Raw genomic sequence first — 16,344 nt, 5'->3', positions numbered from 1 at the left:
TCCCGGTACGTTTCCAAGTCTTCCTTTAAACCTTCCTCGCAATCGGGTATGGTGACAGCCTTTTGGTCTGACTAGCCCTATAATCTATCGCGTAATACGTGACCTACGTGCGTAAACACAATGAAATGGTGTCGTGTGTATACATGTACCGGACCTGGTGCACGAGATATACGACGGTGTCCCTTCATGTGAATGGAAAAGCGGTCATCGTGAGCGTTTACTTATAGATATACAATAAAGAGCCGCTATAGTAAACTCGGATATAGTGAAGTGAAATTGCAGGCTCAGTTTGTCTTCCATAGAAGACTGTACCTTTTTGTTTGTTTTTAGTAAATGCATTTTAAATAAAAACCGCTTATAGTAAAGTGCGTCTGGCCGCGACGATGTGCTTCCCACGAAATGAAATCGCGACGCGCACACAACCTAAGACTACGCGTCATTTTTTTTTCTTTTTTTTTTTTTCGCAGAGAAACAGATAACAATTAAACCGCGCTTTTTGAAAGGGCTTAGCCACCAGACTTACCAGTTGTGAGAAGAAGCAAGCTTTGCGAGGGCCTTTGCCTGCATGCTTTGCCTCACGCGGCAAAGCATGCAGAAAGCAAAGAAAGAAAGAAAGAAAGAAAGAAAGAAAGAAAGAAAGAAAGAAAGAAAGAAAGAAAGAAAGAAAGAAAGAAAGAAAGAAAGAAAGAAAGAAAGAAAGAAAGAAAGAAAGAAAGAAAGAAAGAAAGAAAGAAAGAAAGAAACGAATACAAAAGTTGAAAGAAGACGGCGAGGTGCACTGATAAAGTAAAAACAGAAAGGAGTAAAAGAGCAGCGAGCAGTAGGGTAGGTGAGAAACGGCTGAACGTTCGCAGCGCGAGGCAGCGCAAAGCAGGAGGCAGCGGTGGCGTGTTGGCGTGGCGGTGTAGCAGCGCATCGGCACGGAGTGTGCGATTCTCAACTATCACCTCTTAAATGACGCAAAGAAAAGTGGAAGACGAAGCCGTGCTCATGCAAAGCTTTGCTTTTTCACATGAAATCAAACTCTCGCTGTATTCGTAGCCGTGTTGTATCCATGATAAAGTTGCACTTCCACAAGGTGTTATTTAAATAAAGTCGAAAACGTGATAACACAAAATCTGACAACTACTAACAGAAATCGCGTAAATCCACGGTATAAGAGGAATTGAAGTTATTTCTGAGCAATTCTTTTATAAAGCAAGAAGCTGTGTTTAATGAGTAGATATTTAATTACTAGGCAGCATTTTCATGGCCATGTCATTACCAACAACTGATATAGTACAGACCCTGATCTAGTAAACATTTTGGCTGATCCGAGTGACTCTACTGTAGAGGTGTTCTACAGTATGTGAACGGGAGAGCAAGCTGTGGATCAGGCATGGAGCAAGAGGAAAGAAATATTTCGGCTGCAAAACAAAAGAAAGAAAATATTGATGGTAGTGCCGCGCGGTACAACTGGGAGAGTGGAACACGTTTTGCGGCATTGGGAGAGTGTATATGTCACAAGCCCACCGCTGGAAAGTCGCATGACGTCTCTTGCAACAGTAGCAAGTCAGGTCGGCCAGAAGGCGGCTCCCGGACCGCTTCCTCGACTCTTCCACCAATATGTCGGCTCGGTGCTTGCCCCTCCTGGTCGAAAGCTGAAGGCAGACGTTTCACAAGGGGAACTCTGTGCAGTACGCACTTGGCCCTGGCTCATCTTGTACAGCTGTATAGGTGAGGGGACAAATATAGCCACGGTCAGACGTGGCGTCGTATACGCGTCTTGAATACTTGGCAGCGCCGCGCACCCCTGGAGGGGGTGACGATGGAGGGGCAAAACTTCCGTCTCATTTTGCAAGCGCTACCGCGCGTGTCCGTGTGTGCTTTTCAGTGTGTGTGCGTCTGGAGTAACACTTCTCTGGGAAAAGCCCATTTTAGCGACGCGTCCTCGGTGACAACTGCGGCACGGACCCGCGACAGTCAAGAGCCCGATCCAGCAGCCGGGGGGGCCACAGTGGGGGCGGCTGGGGTGCCGAGACGCATGCGACAAGGCGGCAGCGGCGCGCGAAGGTCGAGCAGTTGCTGCTTGGGAAAACCGCCGCCTCCCGGGAGGCCCTTGTCTTCCTCTACTCTACAGAAGGAATGGCGGACTTGCGGCAGGGGCAGTGATGGGGAGTAACTTGATCCCCGCTCGGCGTCTGTTCCTTTCTTTTTTTTTTGCTCTCTTCTAAAATCGGCCTCCCCAGTTGTGTTATCTACTCTCTTAAGTGTATGCGACGCCCCTGTGGGTGTGGTTGTCGTAACAAGAAACTTTCGTGTTCAGCTGATTATTCAGATTGGCCGTTAAGCAGTTATTCGGGTTCACCTTAAGAACGCCTTATTTGATGTCATGGTATCCATGTGTAGGCTTGGATTGCAAGGGTCATAGGAGAGAACTCTCTTTATTATGGCGGGATGAAAGTGGGAAAGAAGTCCGATTTCGCTACCTTTTCTTTGCTCGGGAAGGTACAAAACTCTCGGGCACATTTAGCATTCTTCGAATCAACGTGGTCATTCTGGTTGCAGTTCCTCCACTTATTAGTTCATTTTTTGTTGAAATGCATCCGGTGGAACACTGCGGTGATTTTCCATTTCACTTTCAAGCGTGATCGTTCAGCTCGCAGTGCCCCCCTTTTACGCATTCCCAAGAAAAAAGCTTAGGATGCGAGAAATCTTAATTAGCGCGATTTTGATATCTTATTACACCACAGCCATCGCTTGTTCGCACCTGATTTGTTTTTTCCTTTTAAAGAGTGCGTTAACACGAGGTCATGTTTATGGCGGCACACACATGACTAAAGCTCAAGGAGTGAACCTGTGGTATAGGTAGAGCTTGACAGATTTGCCAACACTAGACAAAATTCCCTGAGAAGGAAGAAATGCCGAAAGTTGGGCGAGTTGGTTAACATTCATGATGGAAAATAGCGCGAAAGTACACGAAGGACGGAAGGAAGTAGCACTTGTCCGTGTCTTACTTCCTTCTGTCCTTCGTGTACTTTCGCGCTATTTTCCATCATGAATGAGAAGGAAGAATTGAGAATGGGCGGCCTTCCTTCCTTGCGACAAGACTGTTGTATTTCAGGTGAGTCTGTGAAGGTGGTTTGAGACAGAGTGGGTAGGTTAGATGCAATTCTTGGCACTAAAAAGACACAGGGCAGGAGGGAAGCCTCGACGCGCTGAACCAACCCGGACGAAAACAAGTCGTATAGCCGAAACAATGCCCTGGGTCATTTCTCTTGTTCAAGTTGCTGTTGCTTGTAATGACTGGCACAATATGCGGTCTCGCGCTTTCTCTTTCCGATTTATCTCTTGTTCAGCTGCCACTACCTGTAAATACAGCAGTGGGTGCCACAAAATACTTCTTGAAATAAGTTTTATTTCCTGCTCTCCTGACCCACTGCAACGACCGGAGTCGCAGCACGACACCATCGCGCCGCTCGCCCACTGGAACCAGTATGGAAAACGTGGCCCGAGTCGTAAACAGTAAACAGGTCTGCGAGAAAGGTCCAATCCCGCGCCGGCCAGCAGAGCCGCGCCAAGCGAGGCTGGAGACGACAGCAGGTACGGCGCCCTTCTTTCAGAGCTTGGCCCCGAGCCAGCCAGGGACGGTCGCGTTGTAACGGAGCCATCCTCTCGCTTCCAGTCGCCGTCTAGACAGCGCGACGCCCTCCTCCATGCGACTGTAGCTGTGGCCTTTATTTTCAGAGCTGTCACCGTCGTCCGCGGAAGTTTTCGCAGCTCTTCATTGGCCCGACGCGTGACGTAACGCACGGCCGTGACGTGTCTTGCTCTCTTCAACACGCGCGAGGACCCCCCACCCCGCGCTGCTCGCGTCTCAGACGCCGTTTCTCAACGCCTCGTTAGTGGGCGGTGTGTTTTGCGCCCTTTGTGGCGGTCGCTCCTTCCTCTAACGGGGCGGCGAGTTGCCAGATCAGGGAGCGCGCCTGTTAGCATGCACTGCAAACGGCCGGGGAGCAGCGCTCGCCACGCCTTCGGGTACTGGGCGCCCCGCCGCCAGCGCCATGTTTCAGCACCAGATGGGGGGGGGGGGGGGGGGGGTACAAGAAGCTGTTTTTCAAGGTTCGACCAAAGGTACACTGAACGGGCAAGAAGCAATGCAGGGAAACGCGTGCATTGATTTTTCGCTCCCATTTTATGAAAGCGATTTGTAATCCGCTTTACAGGCCCCAGTATGCGGAGCTGCTAAGCGTGATAATATTCTCTCGAGGCTCAATATTTGGGACGCGAACGCCATCTCGCTCAAATATATCAACATTATGGTAGCGACTAAACAAGGTTTTACCAATAGACTTGATTTTTTGAAATGACTTTTCCACTTTGCACGTCACCCTCGTCATTGGCTATGGCACAATAAGGACACAGCTGCACCTACTGCTGCTGCGAGAAATGCATGGTCAGATTTAACAGAATAAAACACGCCCCCAGTATTATGCTATAGTTGCTGTTCGGTGATTTGTAAGACAAGCGGTAGGGAGATGAAGCCGATTTTACATGCAGGGACGGGTTCGACTATGTGATCTCCCTCCACCTCCTTCCCCCCCCCCCCCCCCCCCCCCCCCCCCCCCCAAGAAAAAAACATACCCACACTTGTCTTTCTGAAGTTCTCCCTTTAATTTACGTCGAACCCTTTTACGCTTATGGCTATCCGTAAAGACTACCGCCTTTACTGTATCATCAATCCCTCCACTCCTCTATATTCAATTCCTTGGGAAAACCTTGAGCTTACTGTCTGACAGTGAAACATTGCTGTTCACAGCGATGTTTAATGTTTAACTGCCAGACAAAAACGAAGGGGAAAATAAACTCTCACTTCATTGAATCCATGCTATTTGCTGTCCCTCTCATTATTCGATGTCTGACAATCGGATACGCTGAACAATTTAATTTCTTATTTCGGGCCCCTGTACTAGAATCCTTGTCTGCCAGCGCACCGCATCAAAGGGAAGAAGCCGATTTCAGGGTCGCTGCCAGGTTACGCCGTCTCACAAGCATCAACCTTACAGCAATCCTGAAAACCAGCCTGACCGCACAAAACGAAATAAATACTACCTTCGTTGTCAAAGTATGTACGAGATGAAAGATGAAAGACTGCTGATGAAATATTACTGGGTGGCGTATGGCGTCTTCAACACTAATTTCTTACGGGTAAGCATTAACCAATCAATAAATGCGTCGCTCTTGACCTTCCGAAATCAATGTGTTTTCAAGGCAAAACCAAACAGATCAGACTCCTCTAAAAAAGTGTCTTCCCTCGTCAGTCATTCTCTTTGTATCTTTATCACGGAGGACTGTCATATAAGTTTTTGTGTAATACTTGGTACTTGAATCAGCAAGAATACTGATGCACCTCTGACCTCAGTCAAGGTGGGCAAACTGAGATTGCTGGAGAAGAAATAAAATACAAATTTATTTATGGATTTCAGATAAACGGGCATTTTTCGGCGATTTGCGTCCCGAAGTTCGACCAGTGACGCCGAAAGACATGTACCAAACTTAATAAAAAAAAAATGCGCTCTGTCGCGGCTGTCGTACATGGTAATTGTGATGCTATGCAGGCAATATGTCATCCTTTAATTGTGTCCAAAACGTGCGGCTGGCAATAATCCGCGACCGCTACAAAGTTTTCATCCGACTGTCAGCTGTCACAGTGAGATACTGCAAGCACACCCCTTGAAGGAAGGGACACACTTCAGTAAACCTCGCCTTAAGAACGAGTACACGCGTGCGATTCGACATAAATCAACAGCGCTCTCTGCTTGCGACTGTGCGGTGCTTAATCTTAGTCGCTGGCTGAAGGAGGCAGTATCAAGTTAGGCCCGTCGTTACTTTTGCAGCCGTCGAACATATACGGGCTTGGGTGGTTCGACGACGACCAAGTCTGCGCGCCAGCGACAGCAGCAGCAACAACATAGTCAACCAGAGACAAGCTCGTGCAGCACCAGGCTTTGCGCGCCGCCGTCTGATGAGGGGTCGACCCCCCCAACCGTTCGTTCGGCCAACGAACGATCCTCACCACGAAGTGTACGCGCGAGCCGAGATTGCAGTTTTGCGTGGCTGCGGCAGATCGCAGTCCTCGTCGAACCGCCACTGCAGCAGCAGCAGCAGCAGCAGCAGGAGCCGGCGTCTGGGTCTCCCGGCACAACCGCCAGCGGCGGCGGCGAAAAACGATCTAGCCGCCCCCCTCGCGTTTCTTTTTTCCGTCATGTTTTCTTTCGCGCCTCCGTCTGGTTACGTCACGTCTAGTCGTCGTCTATGCGCTTCCATACTCACACCTGTCTGCCGCCCCTCCCCCTCCGGCCGAAACGCGAGCCGCTAGTAGCGACCGACGAGAGCGCGTCGTCGCCCTTGGCATCGGCCGCAGACGGTCTAGTCGTCGCCCCCACCACGCGCTGTTTATTTCTCTTTCAGGGGGAAAACAGCCAGGTCGGAGGGCCGCTCTTGCTCCACTTCGGATCGTTTCGGCGGCGGGGGTTGCGCGAGCGCGCCCTTGGCTGGGGACCCCAGCTTCATCAACAAGAACGCAGCCGTCTGTGCCCCCTCTCACCTGTCGCGTACAAGCAGTGCACGTGTGCCGTTCACCGGGCAGATGCAGCTTCGCGCAGTGGTGATTGCATGCTGTCACAACGATCGCACGATCCTCGGTTGTGGTTGGCCGCTCTGTGTGGAGACGCCTTGTGCAGCAAGAGAGCGTAACTCAGCATTCACTCGAACCAAGCACACCACTCGCGCTGTGTTTATGTTGTGTCTGGCGATAAAAGCTGAGAACGCCTGCCACTTAGGCGCCTGTTGCATTTGTGCGTATATGTTTTAGTGAAAAAAATTAATAAAGATTGTTTTGATAGTAAGCATGGCACTAGGTTACCCATATTCTCGGACGTTCGTAGTGCTTGCTGCTAGAGTATGTTTTGTTTACGTATGACAGGAAACAAACAAACCAAAAGGAGCCCGGAAAGGGTAGACAGCTAAATATAACGTTGTGGTGTTGTGCTTTTCGCATTGAAAATCCATGCACTGTTTTCTGAGTATATGGTCTCAAGAAACAGAAATCTTTTCTTTTTCGCTTGCTTATATTTATTTCCTTCGGCGTGGGAGAGAGAGAGAGAGAGAGAGAGAGAGAGAGAGAGAGAGAGAGAGAGAGAGAGAGAGAGAGAGAGAGAGAGAGAGAGAGAGAGAGAGAGAGAGAGAGAGAGAGAGAGAGAGAGAGAGAGAGAGAGACTTGAAAGTGCGGTCCGCCCCAGCCTTCAAAATGTTAAAATGTTCTCCTTATTTCGCCGTCACGCTTACCTTCGACCTCCTAAATGAACGTTCTATTTTTATGCTTATCCTTAGCCACGATACCGGGATTCTTCTCAGCTCTGATTAGTTTTGCCTGCGTAGTAATGAAGTGATGCGCCTCCATTCTTGAAAGGCCCCGCTACAGAGTTTAATGTTGTCTTTTCTGTAAAGCTGCGGTGCGTGCGGAAAAGCTAACACGCATCAGATGTTCGGTAGATGAGCAGCGTGAAAATTCGGCAGGCAATGAGGCATCTAAGGCTGTGTTATACACAGCCGATACAAACAAATTATTAGAATTTCTGTTTCGGCTAGTGAAGTCGATATCGATTTCACCCTTGAGATGTCGGATAGCGTCTGTCGGAGCGCCATTCGCAGCTGCGCTCGTTAAGTTTCGACACAGTTATGCTCCCGTGTTCTGGAGAGTGCGAATTTTGTAAAAACAGAGAGGAAAAACGAATAAAGAGCGAACGCAAAAATGCGAACACTGACGATCGTGTATGCACAACTCTTTCCTCAGATTTCCTCAAAAACAAAAAATCAGAAAGCCAAACTGTCTCTTCCCTGCTTCATGCCTTACATTTCTGAAAATGTGCCTTCATCCCCCCCTCAGAAAAAAAAAAAAGGGGAAAGAAACAATTTCGCTCCACTGCAGGGATACGGTGATAGTGTATTCACGCATGCTGAACAGACCTTATCAAACTGCTTCAACAGCAGTCGTTAATGTTTTTATGTTTGAAAATGACATTCTTTTGCTGAAGGCAGAGAAGCGGTTTTTCGGTTGTCTGCTGTGCAGAATTCGATTCGAAACAGTTGCTTTGTCGAATGATTTTTGTTTTCTTGGAGGGTGCATTTTCTGTAGAGCAGGCATGAAACAGTGATAAGACAGTGCGTTACTTTTTATTGTTGCTGTCCCTTGGCGTGGCTGTTATTTTTCTTTTCTTTGCGGGAAGAGTTATAAATATGTACGTGAGCGTAATAAATCACCATGTGAAGGTCGACACTTATGTTGTCGTTTTTGTTCCGCCTTCTCTTTCTTTCAGTGGATAATGGAAACCGCGCAACTTTTCCCAACTTCAAAGTATCAATGTTTTATTCCTTTGTAACCACTCTTTTTAGTATTGGAACATAACTAGAGCCGGTCAAGGATACTTTAGAAGGCTCCTCACTGATTAGACGATAAGCGTGACGGAGCTGTTTCTATCACACTGAAGAAAACAATGCGCAGTTGGAGTCATGCATAAACTATAAAGCGAGCTACGGCTACTCTTCTCCGGCTTCTACAGCTTGGCTAGCTGAAACGAATCTCACGGAGCGGTCATGCCCGCACTACAACGCGCTGGAATGCTAGCCGCAGTGCCGTGCCCCAACTAATAACTGTCCAGGTACGAAACGAGCAGGCTGGATCAAATCAGAGAGGCATTGATAGATAGCGGGGCCTCGATTGCAGCTTTGGGAACACCTCTCGGAACTTGTCTTGTTGACGAGCTTAGCGGGCGCTGTTCCTCTTTGTGACTGCTCGAACACCGCTTTGTTTACCTTTTATATGAATATATATATATATATATATATATATATATATATATATTATATATATATATATATATATATATATATATATATATATATATATATATATATATATATATATATATATATATATATATATATATATATATATATGTCTGGGTTGTCAATGTCTACCAATCGAACGGAGCACCGGAGGAGCAGGCAAGCGTGTGATTTTGCCCAAAAGTGTGCAACGCCGACTAACGAATATACGATACATTGCCGCCGCCTAGAGATATGTTTCAGTTTCTGCTGCTCTGTCAACAATGGACTGTGTAGAATATGAAACGCTCCAGTCACAGTTTCATGACGGGCTCAATATTTCCCGTAGTTTGGTGATCGGCTCTTTTGAGCGGAAAATTGGCCAAAGATTAGGCTTCCCAATCATTGCACTTTATAGCCGAGCACCTGGTTCTGGGATTTCTTTAAATATCGACGATATTCGCGGCGTTTGGAATCGAACCCTTCACCTCCGCCTACCAGACTGCGGCCAATGCATTCCACGCTGTGCCACGGTGCTGTGACAAATGTCCTGGAATCAATTCACTCCGTTCCGTAGAGCTAATTAGAGCTGCTAAGTCTTGGACCAACGGTCGGCTTCTTTTCCACGCAGAACACAACAGAGCAGATACCTGTGGAACCACCAGAAGCGGAAGTCGGAGCTAAAAGAGCGCGACGGAGAATGAGGAGTTGGGGGATAGAAGGAGGGAAGGGGGATGCCGCCGCTCTTTTCGGCGGCCAGCTGCGTCTTTTCGCGAGCATCGCATCACCCGCCGTGCGCGCCTGCATCCTCCCTCCTCACTGGCAGGAGGACGCGCGAGCGCTACCCCCTCAACCCCCTCCCCTCCTTTCCTTCTTTCCTTTTTTTTTTCCCCACGCAAGATCATTGCAGCAGAGTAGGGCGCGAAAGAATGCGCCGTTTCGCGCATTTCCTGGCTGCTGCGTCGCTTGCAATGCGATCGATAACGTATGTAGTGCAAACGGACCACGTGTCTTCGCCGCACATCGCTCGCAGAAGCGTTGTGTCTAATAAACGTTTTGTCGCCTCGCCTCGAACCAACGACGTAAATCTGATATTTGCCTCGTCCGCTTTCTATCCGTCCCTGTCTTTCGGCACGCTAAGAAATGGGAATTTTAGAAGGATCCCACTACTACACATTTAGAGGCCCCAAATGACGAATGACCGAAACCTTGACCTGCCTGCACGGTAAGTTTACAGGCCCGCTACTTCGTGTCTAACTTATGTTCCATGTTTTAAGCACTGACTAGATGCGTGCATGCAACTGTTCTGCAGTTTCTCCTCTTTTTACGTTGCTTTCTGATACTGCCACTTCAAATGCGACCGCAGCAAAAACGTATTATTAATAATATCATTATGCCAATGACGCGAAGGCAGACATCAGGAAATGCGAATAATTGGCAGAAGGAATAGGCCGGCAACTGCCAGCAGAAGAGGCACAACGACTATTCGATGTAATTGTTCTCGCGTGGTAAAGCGCAGGAAAAAGATGAATGTGAACACGCTTGTTAACTTCTACAGTCTCTGGTGTGCAAACATTGCGATGTGGTCAAGCTATGTTCTGCCCTGCGCCGCACTGTGGCAAACATTACGAGAGGTGTACCCAATTCTGATAGCAGTACGTGAAGGGAAGCGAATGAAAGTTGAGTGATGTCGTCACGCCATTATGTCACGTCGCCACGTCACGTCACGTGTCACGTGAACCTCCTTTGTTCCAGTCGGCTGTGTGAAAAGTGGGCAAACACACCTGGAACACCATTTCTGAGCTTCATGTTGACGTCTGATGGACGTGTGATGATTACAAAATACGCCCGACATGTATGCCGAGCTGCCTCCACGAGCCGCTGAAGTGGCCGATGAAGCAAAACAGCGCTGCCAACTTCTTGATTGTTTGCACGCAAGTGCTCATGGCGCTGGCATTTCCATACATCGCGTCGAATTATTCCGCAGCGGCACCGTTGTTCTTTATATTAACTAATTGTATTTATTAATAAAGTAGATATCTGCAAATCGAATACTCCACAGCATGCTCAGCGAACACGAATCATACTGTATGCTTTAACTTCATTCCTGCCGAATCTGTCGCTTTTTTGCCAGCCATCCATTCATGCTTTGTGAAACACTCCCGTATAATGTTTTATATAACCCGCTTAGGATGACTTTTACAACGTAATCCCCCGTAAATTTAAGCTAGGTCGCCAATATGAGATTAAAGCACTTAGCCGCGATAAGCAGCTTCAGCGATTTCACGGAATTCGTCAAAATCGCTGATCATCCCGACCTCTGATGACACCAATAGATTCCACTCGAAATCTAAGCAGCATTAGGTGAAAGCAGCTTTTCACCTTCTTCGGTTTAACATCACTCAGATTCAGCTCACGGCGACATTTTGCATCGTCAACTGAAGTGATGGTGACGCCGTTCTCTAGAAAATCCACCCGTGTCACTATTCTGAGCGAAAAACCACAAGCATGATTCTGGATGGTGATAGTCGGCAGATGACACGACCTGATTGGTCGGTGGATTGTGTAACACCACGCGACTACATGACATGGTCGAGTTGGCTGGAGCTGCCTTTAGGGCCACTCCATTGGTAAGGGAGGGTGAGATGTTATCTCGGATCATACACACTGATTATAGGCCATGCCGGCACGTTGGTATAGCTTTGGTAAAAAGCGGAGTTTTATATCTAAGTCGGATGGTCATATGACTGCACGATAATGGGTATGTGGGCGATAAAAAATTGCACAAATTAAGGGATTAGTGGTTAAGTGAGCGACAAAGTGCATGTACGCGAAGGAGGATGCCTAAGGGGAAGGGGAGCCGCAGCAAGAAGCAATTAAAGCAGTCCGGTTATACGCTTAAAAGCAGCGCTTGATTTTCCCTTAACTGTCGCTTTCTTTAAAAAGCATACCTTTTAATGTCGCTGGCACGAGGAAGTGCAAGGAGAGCGAACGCCGAGCTCATGTTTTATGCAAACCCAGCGCTCTCAATCGTCAGAGAAGGCAAGAGCATAACCTTCTTCTAACGGTAAATTTCTTGTTACCGACAGAGATGCGTCAAACGGCGGTCGTCGAGTAACACATCGTGACCGAGAAGTCAGTGCGGCCTCTTCGCCAAAATGCCTAGCGAGTTTCAACTTTGCAGCGCATAGACAACGAGGACCAAGCTCCTTACCATATCATGCAATGTTCGCACACTCTATATGGATGTAGCCAGGCGTCCTTATGTCGGATGACTATACTCTTCAGGTTTGGGCTGACTATGGCTGCCTGAACGGAGTAAAAAAGAAGGACGCTTTCCTCTTCACAAGAATCTACAGGTTTAATTGGCTCTGAACAGCAAAATATTTTCAGCAATGCACTTGAAAGGCCGTTTCCTGCAAATCGAACCGACAAAGCAGACCTCTCTCCTGTTGTCTCAAAGCGACACAGACGATTTGTCTATATCGACGATTTAAGGAGGCCCCTGCAGAGGCAGGTCTGCTGCTGACAAGGCTTCTGGTACGTTACTGGGATTCTATACCAACTAAAAGTGCTTCGCGTGAAAGCTTCTTGCAGATCAACTAGCAAAATAACACCCATGGAAACAATACGCAGGCGCTTTTAAAGAACTTCAGCTTCGCCTGCAACCACGGTATCCGAGATACACATTGTGCAATCTGCAAAGTGGGAAATTACACTATGAGATCCGTAGATATACAAACAGCGCAGGCCTTGGTGCTGTGCTGATTAATAAGAAAAACGGCCTGAAGCATTATCGCCACTGCTAGCCTGGAACAGCGCCATTCTATACGACGAGAAGCGTGTCCAGTCATGATTTGCGCCACTTTAAAATGCCGCCCTTACTTGTGCGTTTATAATATTCTTCACACTGGCTCGTCAAATTCAAGGACCCACTCAGTCGGGGGATTTTCCGACCGCAAGAACGCAGTCACCATATTCATAAAACATGAAAGCATTACGACGCGGTCCGCCTTTCACAAGCGTATACCCTTCGCCTCGGAGTGGCCAAAACGGGGAGCGCTTCTCATGAGCCAATTAGCTAGAAACACGCTCGTAGAGTAGCAACGCACAAATCCAAAACTAAAGAGCTTAATTGAATACTTGAAATGCAAACTGGCTTTGCCTTCAGGAGCATTTAGCCACGAATTACGCTCAATCTGCCTGCAGAACTGCACCCTCGGGAACAAGTTCACATCTAACAAGGTCGGCTGCCATTATGTCATCGGCACAAGCCTCCTGGAAGACAATTTGTGAGCTTAGTGCGACTAATTGACAGCAGGCCATTTTATCTGTACAAGAGCCTAGATAGCAATTCTAGCACTACTTACCGCATCTAAGCGCCAGCGTCGTGATTTATACATAAAGATAGGTCCAAACTGCCAACTATGCAAAACGACATGACAAAGGTGAGCAGAACCTTTAAAATCCATTGCACGAGGATATGCCAGAGTAGAAGAATCTACGTTTTTGTAGGTAACGCGTCGTCTATTTAACATCAGAATGGTTAATATGGGCACCATTCTAGCCATATACTGCCTGACAGGTTTCCAGAGGAATAGTTCTGTCAAATGGCAATGCAACCGCAGTCGCAAGGTTCTTCGTCGCGAACAGTGCGCAGAGTGGCATATGCCCCCGATGCTGACATCACTGACAAGGAGGCAGCAGACCGAGCCTATGATAATCACAAGAAAACAGCGCAGCATACACAGATTGAAGGCTTCAGAAAGCTATCGAACAAGACGACTGTGGGAATGTTTGCAATGAACATCGACATCGAACGCAAGGCATGACATTCAAGCTGGTTTACAGTTGAGATGCTGCGAACACGTTCAGCACTATGCTGTGGAACGCCATTAACGAAGCCAGCCTGGACGTAGCAACCTAATGTCAGCTGTATACAGAGAAAGCTGGACAGCAAGTCTGAATTCGTGTCGAAAACAAGCGACGGCTGCGCATACCCGGTGGTATACGACCTGCGATTGCTTGGCGAGAGGAAAGCCCGATGATAGCGTGCGTTTGTGGACGCCTCTCCCGCGTTCGAGGATTGGGTGAAAAGTGTTTCGAAGTGTGAAGACGTGCCCCACGGAGCGGCAACATCCCAAAAACACAGCGAGTGCACGGAAATCGTGCACCTTGGGCAACTACAATACCTTGCTACTAAACCATAATATTTGCTTATTTTTTTGTTTGCCTATACACACTTTTTTATTTTATTCTTTTGAAGAGAGGATCGTTGCTTGTGTAAAGGTGGTAATATTATGGAATCGAATACTTACACGTAACGATATTTCTCTTTCTCTGTATTCTTGTCCTTAGTTTTATTTGCAAAGCTGTGTGTCCTGTTGAAATAGAGTGTGGCCGGATGCCGAAGTTACGCCAATGCCGTCAGCACCTTCAGGAGCACCTTTCATGGCACCGATTTCCCTGAGATGTTAATTCCCAGTTCTGCTCCATCTCCTTGTATTCTTTCCTGCGCATCCCTGCATTTCGTCGCAGCCAATAACCAACTGCATTCTCGTGACCATGAATTTCGGAAAAGGCCGGAACTATGTGACGATTAGAAAGCAAGTCCGAGAAGCTGATAGCGGTAACCAGTACTTTTAATGTAAGGTATATGCATGTTACTCACTTCAACTGTTGAGCTGATCGAATATTTCTATGCTCACGCTTACAAATGCGTGCTTGTATCGAAATCGATATTATGCCAGCTTCTGCAAGGGATTTCGATTCAGAGAAGAGCTCTGAAGCTGTGCTTTCACATTTGAGCAGGTCAACGCAACCGCTTCGGTAGCATTCAGTTATGCTTTGCTTTTGCGAAACTCAGTCGCTGTCCTTTGTCCGGACTGCTCCTAGTTTCCTGACAGCAACTACAGCGGGCAAGGGTTATGAATGGCTTTTTTCTTGAATGAAAAAACAAATTCACTCAGGCCAGTTGGAAAAGTAGAAAGCTATGCATTAACAGAGGACAGATATAGATCAAAGACGCATGCTTTTCTTGGACGTATAGCCTTCTACAGATGAATAAAAGCATCCGTGTTCCTCCTATAGGAACCATGGGCTTGGAAGAGAGTGCTTAATTGCGGGGTCTGTGGCTCTTTCGTCGAAGCAGGGCGCGTGAGGCGACTCACCTGTGGCGGATCTCGTAGACGGTCACGTTGTTCCTGGACTCAGCGAAGCTGGTGTTGGACACGTTGTTGGATAGCTCGTCCGCCCTGCGCTGCAGCATCTGCGCCGCCGATGCATTGGGCCTCAGCAGTGGAGTAGGCGAGAGCATCTGGAGAGCTGGGGCCGACGTCGACTCGTTACCGCAGCCCGTGGTGCCGGCGTCTGCGGTGACTGAGCCCAGCGCCGTCCACGCGATCAGGAGCAGCGAGCAGGACAGTGCGGCCAGGTGACCACCGCTTCGCCATCTCTGCGTGGACCACATCGTCTCTTCTCTTGTTGGTCTTGCAAGTCGCTGGAACAGCTCAGGATGCTCAGCCCCTTGGAAGACTCGCTTCTGGTAAGGCGACTAGCGGTTGTCCTTCTCTAGCTCAGCTGGACTGTGACGGGCCTGCTGGGGAATGACTCGGGGATAAATTTCTACTGTTCGCGTATGCCTGAAACGGTTTGGAACGCTCCCAGATCAAGGCAGGCTGAGAAGACTCTACTGATCCAGGCCTAAGCCGACCTCACTTTGGTACCCTGGCAGGTAGAGAGCATGCCACGATCAGGCTCAGGAAGAGATCGGCGCGGCTTCTTATAGGGGCGCGAGTTTCCCCTCGCCCGCGTCGCTCTCTCCCCCAGCAGTGCTCCCTCTCCCGTGGCGCACCGTGCCATCGGTGAGCAGCAGCAGCAGCAGCAGAGAGCCCGGCGGCTAGGAGAGCCATCCTCCGGGCATGTTTGTTGTACACGCCGTCGGCGCATCGCTAATAGAGCGCTCGCCTCCTGCACTGGTAGGCGGTTGCTCGTGAGGATCTCCTCTCTAGTCGCCCTCTAAAAAGAGTCGTACTCGGGTGACTGGGGACATCGTCTCACTAAGCGCGCGTCGTTCGACAATACCGGAAGAGAGATGCCTATCACAAATCTCGGTAGAAGGATAGTTTGTTGCCGTCGAATTTGGCAAGTAACGGACTGCTGGCATATACTAGCGATAATGTCCGGAAACTGATTGGCGCCGTTTACAATGCACCCATTCATGAAAACAAAACAGCCTGTATTTCTGTCCGCTGTTCAGACAGATTTTTTTTTTCTTTTTCGTTCTTCCCCTCTCTCCTTTACTAACACTGCTCCGGACAAGGAGCGCTGAGAATATTTTTTTTTTTCACCATCGTATTTACTTAGACTAGTGCTGATCGCTGTTCTTCCCCTCTTCTGTCTGCTCCCTCCCTCTCGCACCTCCCAACCTGAACAGTTATCTCGTGTCTGCCGACCCGTCTCGACGTTCATATTTCTCAT

At 48.4% G+C, this 16,344-nt stretch overlaps 1 protein-coding gene across 3 annotated transcripts in view; it reads right to left on the bottom strand.

Annotated features, from left to right (window-relative positions):
* LOC146198373 (bone morphogenetic protein 4-like) overlaps positions 1-15,630 on the bottom strand; it is a 46,308-nt gene extending 30,678 nt beyond the window's left edge. For all 3 annotated transcript variants that reach the window (XM_084593852.1, XM_084593853.1, XM_084593854.1), the window contains exon 1: positions 15,036-15,630. In XM_084593852.1, the coding sequence (XP_084449978.1) occupies positions 15,036-15,334 (299 nt within the window). In that variant the 5' untranslated portion in view covers positions 15,335-15,630. The remainder of the gene's footprint in view (positions 1-15,035) is intronic.
* Between the last annotated feature and the right edge of the window lie 714 nt (positions 15,631-16,344).

The sequence above is a fragment of the Amblyomma maculatum genome, chromosome 2, assembly GCF_055883805.1.
Source record: "Amblyomma maculatum isolate TAMU_Amacu chromosome 2, ASM5588380v1, whole genome shotgun sequence".
Lineage (NCBI taxonomy): Eukaryota > Metazoa > Arthropoda > Arachnida > Ixodida > Ixodidae > Amblyomma > Amblyomma maculatum.
This window is presented reverse-complemented; position numbering and strand designations above follow the sequence as displayed.